This window comes from Balaenoptera musculus, chromosome 4 (assembly GCF_009873245.2).
Source record: "Balaenoptera musculus isolate JJ_BM4_2016_0621 chromosome 4, mBalMus1.pri.v3, whole genome shotgun sequence".
Classification (NCBI taxonomy): Eukaryota; Metazoa; Chordata; class Mammalia; order Artiodactyla; family Balaenopteridae; genus Balaenoptera; species Balaenoptera musculus.
This window is the reverse complement of record NC_045788.1, coordinates 74,981,297-74,994,069: the sequence shown is the minus strand read 5'-3', so window position 1 is coordinate 74,994,069 and position 12,773 is coordinate 74,981,297. Positions and strand designations below refer to the sequence as shown.

The 12,773-nt window shown below is 42.3% G+C and overlaps 1 protein-coding gene across 1 annotated transcript in view; it reads left to right on the top strand.

The window, feature by feature from the left end:
* The window catches only part of KALRN (kalirin RhoGEF kinase), a 655,634-nt gene that overhangs the window by 405,262 nt on the left and 237,599 nt on the right, over nt 1-12,773 (top strand). Inside the window, exons 22-25 of the mRNA XM_036850143.1 lie at nt 3,358-3,540; nt 4,807-4,925; nt 7,722-7,788; nt 8,375-8,484. Of these exons, the coding sequence (XP_036706038.1) occupies nt 3,358-3,540; nt 4,807-4,925; nt 7,722-7,788; nt 8,375-8,484 (479 nt within the window). The remainder of the gene's footprint in view (nt 1-3,357; nt 3,541-4,806; nt 4,926-7,721; nt 7,789-8,374; nt 8,485-12,773) is intronic.

Below are 12,773 nucleotides of genomic sequence, written 5' to 3'. Positions count from 1 at the left end.
CCTAGATAAGTGAGATGTGTTCTAAATTTCCAGGCCCAAGTGAATTATATTCCCCAAAAGCTCCCTTTGTCCACAAGATCATGTCCATACTCCTGAACCTAACATGCAAGCACCTCTACCATCTGACCCCCACTTTATCAGTCTGTATAAGTTACTCTTCTTGGTGGCAAGATTTGAGTTTCAAGCTGGCTTAAGTTTAGAAGGGGAAAAGATTTTGTATGGCTGTATGTGGAAATAAAGAAGACAGAAACTGTGCGGCTGGACCTCGAAGGAGCCCAGGAAAAGCTGAATGACTCAGCCCAATGGGAAGAACAAGACACGTGGCATAGTCTCACCTCTGGAGATGAAAACTGGGATGTCACCCGAGACCAGGGCAGTTCCAGCAGCCATGTTTCCGGGTCAGCTCATCTCAGGAGATCAGGCATACATGACTACCACCGCTGTGATTCAGCTTCCCTTCTCTCCTCTGCTATTTGCTTTCACTTCTGCTCTGCAACCAGCCACCCAGTTCCCTGTCTCTACAGTTCACATCCCCAGAAAAACCACCTTGATTGACCCAACATGTTGCCCCTGTCCCTGTTTAGTCAGAGCTTCTAGGCCAGGACACCTTGGAAGTCACTGGCTGCATACTGATGGGCTGCCCTCGTGGGGCAAGTTTTACCTCTGATCTCATCAGCGGTAGCCAGGCATGGGGCGGGTCGTGCTGTGCCACCATAGTCACCCACGTATAAGAAATCACTTCAGACTGCTCTCAGTAGGGGCCGTGGGCATGGTTGGGGTCAAATCTTTTCATCTAATTCTTCCCAGTGTAAACCTTCAACTCTTGCTGGTCTAATTTTACTCACCTCCAAGCACAATAATTACGCACTCATCCATTTACTCAACATTATTATTATTGTGGTATACATCGTAGACATTGGAGCTACAAATGAATAAGATCACACTCATCTCTTAGAAGCGCATGGCCTAATGAAGGAGACATAAATAACTCAGCGTGATACACGCTGAAGTAGCAGCATGTGTGTGGTACTGTGGGAACACTGGGAAGGGCATCTCCCACTCGCCTTGTGGGGAGGAGGTGAGAGAGGGCCATTGAGGTGAAAGCAGGGGTGAGGAGGAGCCACTCATCACATTGTGGGGGGCAGGTGAGGTTTATTTAACATGGCTGGAATTTCGGGGCCACGGAGAGCAGTGGAGACGGTCACGTGGGCAGGTGAGGCCACGTGGGGAAGAGCTTGTCTGCGCTGCCAGTTTCACTGTCTGTCTGCTCCCCCTGGGTCCCACACATACCTGGAATGCTCTTGCTCACAAGCCACTATCCCTGTTGACTCTGAATCAGTTTTGATGTTTTAGGATATCATTTCCTCTGATAGGAAATTATAGGGCTGCTCTGGTAGGACTGCTGCTACCAATTGGCTATAAACCCCCATCTCGTGCTCAAGTCTCCTTACCAAGAGCAGAGAATAAATACGTGTTTCCAAGATTTTATATGAAGATGGATTTCTTGATTATAGCTACAAAAATTAATCACTGTTTTAAGTAAATGACAAACCTAAGAAAAATTGTTTCCCGGGTTAGGGAGGAAGCCCTAAATGCAAGAAATAGAAGTCCTTGGAATACCAGGTATCTTGTATTAACCGAGTCCCAGCGCCATTATTCTTTGCCTTTTCGTTGCTAAGGAGGTGTTTCTCCTGTCCTCATATCCACCTTCTTTCCTTCACACCAAAGCTCTTCTGGCCCCTTATCTCCCAGCCCTGGGGACCAGCCCACTGTGCTGAGGTAGGAGAGGCTCGAAGGTGTTGCTGGAGGGCGGGAGCCCTGGCCGTGAGGAACCAAGTCCTCTCTGCTTGCCTCTCCGGCCAGAAGCTTCCCTCTGGCAGTTCTTGAGAGGGTCAGTCTCTCATGGGAGGGGCTGTGGGTGAGCCTGGAGAGGCAAGGGTGAGGGTGGTGGCATAAAGAAAGAAAGGCTCTTCTGTCTGTTCCGCGCTTGCTCCAGTGATTTTCTTTCTCAGTTTCCCTCAATTACCCGGATCGTAGCATGATCCAAACCTTGTACCTACTTTCCCCCAGTCCAAAAGATAAAAGATTACTTCTCAGAATATTATGTAAATATTCTTCCCTTTCTCTTAAAATCTATCAGGTTTTCCTGATAGATGTTAGATTTTCAAAACCCAAACTGAGGATAAAAGGTGAGCAAGCGTTTGCTTGTTTGAATAGCCCTTCCGTTTCCATATCTTACCCAGCACAGGTCCTGCCTCCCCCATGACACCTTTTCTGCCCCTGCCAGCCCACCTTCATATTTTTCCTGTTTTAAAATTCCTGCAGTGTTAACTATACATATTTCTTATTTTGACATTCAATTACATAATGCCCTGAGTTATTGAACTACTCTGTGTGAAAATCTTGTCCCTCTAGGGATATAAACAGTCTGGTGGAAATCTCTTTTTCTTCTTTTGTTTACCCCCCAGGTCTTTCCCCACAGCCCTCTGCACAGTGGTGTCGACAGAGTAGATGTTGAACACACTCTTGTTAGAAATGAAATTGACCCACGTCAGGGCTCCACCTCACTTAGCCCTGTGATGGACACTAGCTTCGTTCACTCTTCTCCCTCTCTCTCTCTCTCTCTCTCTCTCTCTCTCAAGGAAACTAAAAACAAGATCCTGGTGGTGAAAGGGACAGAGTTTACTCTTAAATCTGCTGGTTAGATTTCTGTAGATCCTGGCTGTGCCAACTCACCTGACGTTTAGAAAGCCTTCTTCAGGCCAGTAGAGTAAAGGGAGAGAACTAGAAACTATGGACCAGAGGCAAACGGCTCTATCACTTACAGGTTGTATGAACTTGGACAAGCCCTAAGCCTCTCTAAGCCTCAGCCTTTTCAATCTGTGTTTCAAAGAGACCCATACCGCCTCCCTCCACCTGCCTCCTAGGGATGCTTTAAGACTCAAACGAGTCTCAGATGTAACATGAACATACTCTGTAAACTGATAAAGTGCTATATTAATGAAAGAGATTCTTACATCAATAATCATACTGGCTAACATTTATTGCTTACTGAGTTCTTACTGTGAACACTGTGTTCCAGACACATCCTACGTTGTCAACTCATGTAATGCTCACAGCAACCCTACAATATAGATACTATTATGATCCCTATTTTGCAGATGAAGGAACTGAGGCACAGAGGGTTTCAGTAGTTTGCTCAAGCCCTCCCAGCCAGTAAGTGACAGCACTGGGATATAAACGGAGGCAGTCTGGCTCTGGGGTATCTATGGCTTCTGTGAAGAAGGAAAGAGGGCTGGAGTGAAGGGCCATGATAGTAAAGGTAAGCTAGTAACTTACGACCATCTTTTGGGGCAGCAAACAAAGGAGAAGGTGAAACTCCTGATTCAGCTGGCCGATAGCTTTGTGGAAAAAGGCCACATTCATGCCACAGAGATCAGGAAATGGGTGACCACGGTGGACAAGCATTACAGAGACTTCTCCTTGAGGATGGGAAAGTACCGGTACTCTCTGGAGAAAGCCCTTGGAGTCAACACAGAGGTAGGTGTGGGGTTGCCCAGCTGGGACATCCTCCTTTCTTACCTCCGTCAGTACTGCTGTTCATTGCCGTGGAGGGAAGCTGGGTTTGCAGAGGAATCTTCCTGAGCTGTTGACCCCTAGAGCACTTGCCTTGTGTTGTCTTTCTCCTGGAGGGACTGGATCTTGCTGAGCCATTGGCTTCCAGCTCCCCATGACTGGTGCTATATACAGTGCAAAATTGGCTGGCCATGGGTAGGGCCTGTGGCTACAGAACAGAGTTTTTCTATGTGTAGAGTTAACTGTTGACTTTGAGGATTAAACCTTTTATCTTGGCTTCATCAGTACTGTCTTCCACCCAATTATGTTAATCAGCAAATGATTAGAGTCCTCAGTATGTATAATAGTGCTCTTTCAAGAATAAGGTATGCAATTTGTATAAAGTCTATTTGACATTTCAACTGAAAAGAAGTACTATTTGCCAGGAAGCAAAGGAAGACTGACTTTTAATCTCTTCTTTATAATAGGGGTCATTAACCTATGAATTAAGAGCTAAATACTGGCAATTTAATCCTAGGATTTCTAATTCTTAAATCTTTAAATAGGCTCATACTCTGAAACAGAGCAGACTAGAGAATAAAGTGGTCAAACCACAAAGATTGGGGGAATTAACATCTCCCCCAGGCTTTAACCTGTGAGATTTTTTTCCTAGAGGTTTTTTTCTATATAAATACCAAACAGTGGTTGAAATAAGCATGGATGGGCAATTAGAAAATTCAGTAATTGTTCTATCATTTAGCTTTCTATTTCCAAGGGAAGTTGCTTGTTTAAATAAAAATATTTACTTTTATTATTTTCCCTTGACAAATGAAAGTTTTATATCTTTTTACATTTCTGTTTCACATCTGTTATAATGGTTAATCACCAGTCTTGGACCTGTGTGTGTGTGTGTGTGTGTGTGTGTGTGTGTGTGTGTGTGTGTAGATCTAATCAGGCCCAACATCCTTGAGGAAATATGACACTAATTATCAAATGTGTACATTCTTTTTCTTTGTTGTGGATATTATCCCTGAGCATTTGACCTGAACATTTTATACTTTTCTTATTTGAAAAAAAAAATTATCCCATGAAGAAGAGTGCTTGTGGGTAGCAGTTGGTGGGATTCCCCATCTTCTCATCCTTCTCCGTTATATCTTTCTCTGTTCTTCCCTTCCCCCACCTCCACCAACTCTGGTGAGTTGCTTTCCCAAAACATCTCCAAGGTGACCTCTGCGATCTCTCTGTGTGTAGGATAACAAGGACCTAGAGCTGGATATCATCCCAGCAAGCCTTTCAGATCGTGAGGTCAAGCTCCGGGACGCCAACCATGAGGTCAATGAAGAGAAGCGGAAATCAGCCCGGAAGAAAGAGTATGTGGGGGGTTGGGCGTGAGACGGTTCCACCAACTGGAAGGCTCCTCATGGCTATGCTTGGTTTTCACTGCCACCCGTCCCTTTAGACAGCTTGCTGTGTCCCCATGACCACCTACAGAGGTTGGAATGGGCAGACATAATGCTTCCACCCACATTTCACACTAACCAAGAACTTTAGGGCATTGGACAGAAGAAACAATGAACCATGTCAACCTTACAAACCGTGTCTTGATCACTCTGCTTTCTTTATATCAGCGTTACAAAGCTACACATAGCCAGAGATATGCAAGGGCTTTATGAAGAGTATTTTGACATTCCTTTTGGGTAATGCTGGAAAAAAATGGTGTGTTCTAAGATTAAGAAGGCCTCTGTAGTTGATTTTATCAAAATAAAGTAGGACTATAGGTCCCTTGGAACTGAAGAAACTCAAGCTGGTCTGTGAAGTCAGAGCATATGTTCCATCTGGGCTGCTGTAAGAAAGTATGACGAATCAAGTGCTTTAAACAACAGAAATGTATTGTCTCACAGTTCTGGAGGCTGGAAGTCTGAAATCAAGTTGTTGGCTGGGTTGATTCCTTCTGAGGGCTGGGAGGGAAGGCTCTGCTCCAGGCCTTTCTCCCTGCCTTACAGATGGCCATCTTCATGTTCACACGACGTCCTCCCTTAATACAGGCCTGTGTCGACTTCCCCCCATTTTAAGGACACCAGTCATTTTGGAGTGGGGGCCCACCCTACTCCAGTATGACCTCATCTTAAATTGCATCTGCAATGACTCTGTTTCTAAATAAGGTCACATTGTGAGGTACTGGGGGTTGGGACCCAACATATACATTTTGGGGGAGACACAATTCAACCCATAGCAGAGAGGGAAATGAGGAGACAACACATGGCCAGATCTTCCTGCTGGGCTGTCTCTGAGACACCAAATAGCCAGAGGATGGTAAAGGGTGGGTGGAAAGTAAAACAAAATCGGGTAGAGGGTAGTGGAGCTAAATTATGAAGAAAAACAGGAAAAACTGCAGGAAGCAGATGGAGAAAAAGGGAGAAGGTAGAGGCATGCCAGAACCCAAGGCAGTAAAATCAAAGACAATTTTTCAAAGCAAGTGGGATTACGTTCCTTCTGATCTTCCTTCTTTCCTTGTTTACCAAGCACTTACAGTGTACTAGGAACTTTGCTTATAGGATCTTGTTTAATCCTTGCAGCAGCCCTGTGTGATCAGCTGTTTTATAAGTAAGGAGTCTGAGGCTTGGAGAAGCAAGTCCTGCCTCTAGGAAATGACAGTCATAATTCAATTCCTGGTTGTCTGACTTCAAAGCTCATGGACTTTCCACTCTACCAATAGAGCAAGACTAGCAAGAGAGTGGCTCATTAACTCCTGCAAAAGGCAATTTTCTAAATCAATAATTTAATAGAAAGGCCACTGCTAGAACAAAGTTTTGCTTTAAGGAAAATCCCACCAAGATAAAGGTTCAGGAAAAGATGCTGCTCATTTTAATATTTCTTCTGAAATCTCCAACAGGGGACACTCGGGATAATCTTTCTCAAAATTTTTATGTGATGGAACACCTTGTAAATAGGGATTCTCATTATGAAGTTCCATGAAAAAATGACATGGAAAATCTAAGATAAATATATAAAAATATATTTTGTGCTAAACTAGATATTATTGCATATCACATGCCAGCTAGGAAGCACCATTTCTAAAACAAATTTGTCAAAGAAAGAAAGTGACGTAGGTACACTACAGTGAAGCCACGCATCATGAGTTGAACACCCGCACAGGTACATTGTGTTGTTTAGGGGTCCAAGGAGGAAGGAGCCTTCCCCTTGCATATGTGTAGCACAGCTTCTCTTTTTGGGAGACTGAAGAGTAGTCACTTAATATCATTAGCTTGTGCTGTACTTGGGATCACATGCTCAGCCTCATGCACATCAGTTTGTGATGTAAAATAACCCCATTAGAAGCCAGAGGTCAGCACACTATGGCCTACAAGCCACAACTGTTCCACCACCTGTTTTATATAGTCTGTAAGCTAAAAATTAATTTTTTATATTTTTAAATGGTTGAGAACTATCAAAACAAGACGAATATTTTGTGACTTGAAAATTAGATGAAATTCTTTTCTGTTCATAAATAGTTTTATTGGAACACAGCCAGACTTACTTTTTTAACATATTGTGTGTGGCTTCTTTCACACACAACAGCAAAGCTGAGTGGTTGTGACAGAGACTGAATGGCCCACAAGTAGTTATTCTCTGGCTCTTTACAGAAAAATTTGCTAACCCCCAGTCTCGGCGGTGGTGTCTTGGGCATCTGTTTCTGGCTTTTAAACCTGGTTTAACCTGTGGGACTGTGAACTGTTTTGGTGTAAGTCAGCAGTTCTACTCAGCAGGAATCATCATTCTGGGAGCTACAGTAAGAGAAACATAGGAAGCTGAGTTGGTGTCTAGTTGGTGAGAATGAGTGTGAGTGGCACTACAAGCTTATGTGCACACACACACACACAGATGTGCAACTGAGAGCACACACATATCAGCACAGAATCAAAACATGGTAGAACTGGGGGGGGAAAAGGGGAAGAGAGTATGGAACTAGCCGAGCACAAACATGCTGAAGGGACACAGAGCAAATGTTCAGAGTGAGAGGGACTCAGAGGGAGAGATGCATATTGGTAAAGTAGAGAAATAGGACATTCAAGAATGTCATAAATGCTGGGGTGGGGGCAGTGAAGTTTGAAGGAAGCGAGGTATTACATCTCTAACCAACTAAAAGCCCATTCGCTTCCTTCTAGATTCATTATGGCGGAACTGCTTCAGACAGAGAAGGCTTATGTGAGGGACTTACACGAGTGCTTGGAGGTAAGTCTTGCGGTCATCAGTTCTCAGCTGTATTAGAAACCGACATCCTTGCCACATCAAGTCCTGGAGAGGAGCTCAGTACTCTGTCTTCTCCCAGAGCTTGAAGAATAAAAAACCAACCAGAGGACATCTTTCTCCCAGAGTCAATAATAATTGCATGGGAGTTTAAAGTGCTTTGGAAAGAAGCTTTTCTCAGACTGGAACTAGGCCCAGCAAAAAAAAAAAGCATATAACACACTTGAATTCAAAATAAAATCTATGACACAGTCAATGAACTTAAGTTGAGTCTAGAAATCTGCATCCTCCCCCCAGCACACAGTCAAACTCAAACACATTTAATAAATTAGAAGACTGTGGAGTTTGTGTTCTTGCTAAAGTCTGGGATGTGAATTTCCCTAGCAACAGTTCACAATAATGGAACATTCAGGTTTTCTTTCTTTCCATTCTGCTTATTTACCATCTCACTTTTTAGGCTCTACATGGATTCCCAGTCTGAGCCTTACCCCACAGGTTTGAAGCCCTGTTTGTTTTGTGTGTATTTCACGTGGCAGTGCTTGCCAGTGACGGAACTGTTGCTGTCTTACAGACCTACCTGTGGGAAATGACCAGTGGTGTGGAGGAGATCCCCCCTGGGATCCTTAATAAGGAGCATATCATCTTTGGCAACATCCAGGAGATCTACGATTTTCATAACAAGTAGGTTGGCGGAGCGTTTCAGTGGAGCACACTCAGGGCCATAAATACCCAACAGCAGGGCTTTCCCAACAAGTGTACCAAAGCTGAGTGGGAAATCTTGCCTGGTAAAGTATCGCCCATTAAATTTTCTAAGTCAGTGGCTGTCAGACTTCTTTCTCACTCACGCTTCTTTCTCTGCAATGGTCCAGAATTCCTAGTGGAGGGTGAAATCAAGTATTCAGCAGTGTCTCTCCCCAGTGTCCTGAGGGACCTACCTGCCAACGTCTTCAGACCCAGTCAGAATGATAGCCAGGCCTTGAGGAAGTAAAAGTAGCTTCTGCTCATTAAAACTGTGGGGAATCCTGACATTAGAATTCATCTGAGGCTAACCGTCCTACTCTGTGGGCCTTAGGTTTCAAATTCCACTGAAGTTTTCTTTCAACCTAAATACTCCCTCCATCCTTAACTACTTCATTTTCCCCACCCTCAACCAATACAACAACAGATAGATAGATAGATAGATAGATAGATAGATAGATAGATAGATAGATAGATAGATAGATAGATAGATAAATAGATAGATAATCAAACTAACTATCTAATGGAACATATTTCTTGACAGCTTATAGGGGAGAACATCAATCAGCCCTCTATGTTTTGTCGAAATCAGTAGAATCATAGAGCCCTAAAACCTCACAATTCATTTTTTCCAGCTCCCAACTTGATTTAAATCTCTTTCCCACAGCATCCTAAACATGTTCCATCATTAACAGAGGGTCAGCAAGAACATTGGTTGATAAGTTACATAACCAGGTTATGGAAAGAATTCAGTTTCCAAAGTACAAATAGAGGAAACCTCAAGACACGAGAAATAATGTTGACATAAAGTCCTAGCGCCCTCTCAGGACCCTGTTGCAGAGAAGGGTTGAGGTAGAGATTCAGTGTTGTAGGATACAGTCTGGAGGAAGTCCTAGGGTCAGGCTAGTCAAGGCTTTGACTGAATTAAACAGTCATGCTGAAGATGAAACTGCCAGCTCGGAGAGGTCCTGGGGAGGCAGTGGGCACCGGTGTAGCAGCCCCCCTGAGGCAAGACTCTAAAACAGCACCGCACCATCAAGCTCTGTGCAGTGATGGAAATGTTCCGTGTCTGTGCTGTCCAATACAGTAGCCACTGGTCATGTGTGCCTAGTGAACACTTAAAATGTGACTATTGTTACTGAAAACTGCATTTTCAACTTTGTTTAATAAATATAGGTGGCAAGTGGCTACCATACTGCACAGCCCAGCTCTAGAAAATGAGACCTCAGTGTGGCCCTTTGCTAAGAATGACTAAGAGGTAAGAGTTGGGCATAAAAGGATCCTGAATTCTGAAAGGTCTAAAGAAGGGGTGGAGAGTCACTCCTCTCTTGTCCTCTCCTGATAATTAATCCCCTGTAATGTCATCAAATGGCATTAGTTTAAGGAGAATGTAAAATATGTAGCTCCCCTGTCAGATTATGAAAGCAGTAAGCTCTAGGGTGAAATTACCTTCTGACTTTCTGGAGTACTTGATAAAAGTTCCCAGTCTTTTTTTTTAATCCAAATTTTAACACTCTCTATATGGTTTGTCTGGAAATCTCCAGACATAGAAATATTCTCTCCTCATGTCTATTTAATAAGATCCCAATAAAACCATCTTGACCATTGACTCCAAATTCCATCATCTGAACTCAGCTGAGTATTATCCCGTCTCCCCAGGATATCTGGGAAGACATCGGCCTGGAAAGCAGTAAGTCATGTTACTTTTCTTTTCTGATTTATGATCTCTGGGATTTAATCAAAAGTCTCACTTTCCTCATATTCCTACCAAATTGACAAGGTATAGAAATCTAGAGATCAATACGTGTACTTCCTGTGAGCCTTGTTTATGCCAAATCAATGTATAAGGGGAAAGACTCTTCATTTCAAAATTGACCAATTCTAACAAAATATCTAGCATAACCATGCCTTTTTCTGGTTTAATGGTATCACTCCAGTAAATCATGGCAAACAGTTTGGTAGTCTTTTAAATAGCTAGAAATCTACCTACCAGTTACAAAATGTAGTTCTAAGAAACCCATAAAATAAAAAAGTCAAGTTAAACCTTATGGAATGTTGCATTCTGTAGAGAGGAGTTAATTCAGTGATCAAGAGCACAGCTACCCAGCAAATGTTACCTATGTATAACATTAGAGAAACAGGAAGAAAATAAAAACCAGCCTCTGAGCAACCCAAAGAGATATCCTAAGGATAAAGTTTTTATCTTTCTGTAGGAACTCCTTTCTATCCTCCCTAAAAGCCTCTTTACTTCTTGGTTAGATTGTTTCCAAGCCCATAGCAATTTAGAAGCAGCAAATAAGAATTAAGAACTTGAGCAAGTAGCTTGATACCAGTACCTGACAGGAAAGAAAGAAAAACTGCCCCCCCCCCCCAAAAAGGCCAAAGAACCCAAAAAAATCATAGTGGTCAAGGGCTATTCTATATTGGTGCACATGATCCTATATCCCAATATAGAGCCCAACACAGCCATATATTACAATATAGCATACTAATATATTAGTAATAATCCTGAATCATTGGTATATTCTGCATGAGAAAGCAAGGAACTTGTAATGTGTTTAGAAAGCTATCCACCAAAAAAATGTTTTAAATAATCCACAATTTAAGAGAACATGCAAGAAAATCAAGCTGTATATTAATACCCTATAGGATCTGGAGAACTAAGGCTTTACTCTGTTCATAATTTATGCTGTCTACTTGTGCCATACAAAGTTTGATTAATGTAGAAAGCGTAACACCTCTAAAATCTCTAATAAGTAAGAGATAAAATGGCAATTAAGCCAACTTTGAAAATGCAGAAACTGTGAACTCCGTAAGAGACCATGTCTTTCACTGCATAACCCCAATGCCTGGCACACAGTAAACTTTAAGTAAATATTTGTTGGATGGATGAATGGATGGATGGATTTAAAATAGAATTACAATTTGCAGACTTATGGCTAATGCCATTCAAGTCATAATTCCGTCTTTTGTTCATGAAAACCTCAAGACATGGAAAACCATTATTTTTCCCCATCACTATCAGAACCTTCTAGACAAGCAAAACATTTTCATGTCTAAATGAAGGAGTTTCCTGGGTACTTCTTAATGGGAAGACCAGACAGTGGTCCAAACACTTGTTTGCTCTTCAGGAATACTTTTCTGAAATGGTCACTTGAAAATATCAAAAGGTTCTTTTTAACCCCAGTTGCTGGCATCTTTTCAAATTTATAATTAAGTGCTAACAGAGAAGCAGCCTCTTCTGATTTCTAGTGCATAGCTCAGGTTATCTGCCTGTACTCCAGAGAGAGAGTGAAGGAAAGAGGAAGGGAGGGAGGAAGATTGGGAGACAGAGAGATTGAGAGGCAGAGGGATTGAGATTGACACTGCCTGCACAACCAAATTAGCTGAGTCACTAGGAAATTAGTACCTACACCAAGGGTGAATATGTTAAATATCTCAGCTAGTTAGTATTAATCCTTTCAAATGGTGTCACTTTGAAAAATGACAATGAAGAGTAGTTGTATGTATGTGATCTTTCTCTAGGACCTTTGTCTCTATAGGTGTTGAATGGAGAAATTCTCAAGTACCAAAATTTCTATAAAGAAGAACAATTCACTATGTAGAATTTAATACCTACAAGTAGTGATTTTAACACAAATTGGAGGTTTAAGTGGAATGATACTTAGGTTTTACCCTCCACTCTCCCTATTTTCATACTATATCTCTTTATTATAGAGCTAAATATAAAGATCATGAAACTTATCTACTCAAAAACTAGATCCATTTCTATTGCATTTTGCTAAGCATTCCGGGAGCGCTCAGATAAGGTAGTATGTGCCATAAATAGATCCCCCAAACGGTAGTGATTTTGCTAATGCTGTCTCCCCACTTTGGCCTACAGCTCATGATGTGGGAAAATCATTTATTTTCAGTTTGCCTTGTATTAGATTTTCAGCTTTGATAAGGACAGCTGTTTGTTTAAAATGCTCATCACCTTTGGTTAAATCTGAACTTTACTTTTTCCTTTTCAGTTTTTGGGGGTATGGCCATATGTGAGTCTGGGCAATAACATTTTTATAAAATCTCTGCTGTCAGGGATCAGAAGGTCTTCCTGACCATCAAGTACAACCATCTCCATTTACAGATAAGGACACTGAGACCCAGAGAGGGGCCAGTGACTTTCCCAATATGTGATATCTCCCCCTTGAAAGATTAGGTATAGATTCCAGGGGCTGGGTTTCCCACGTCAG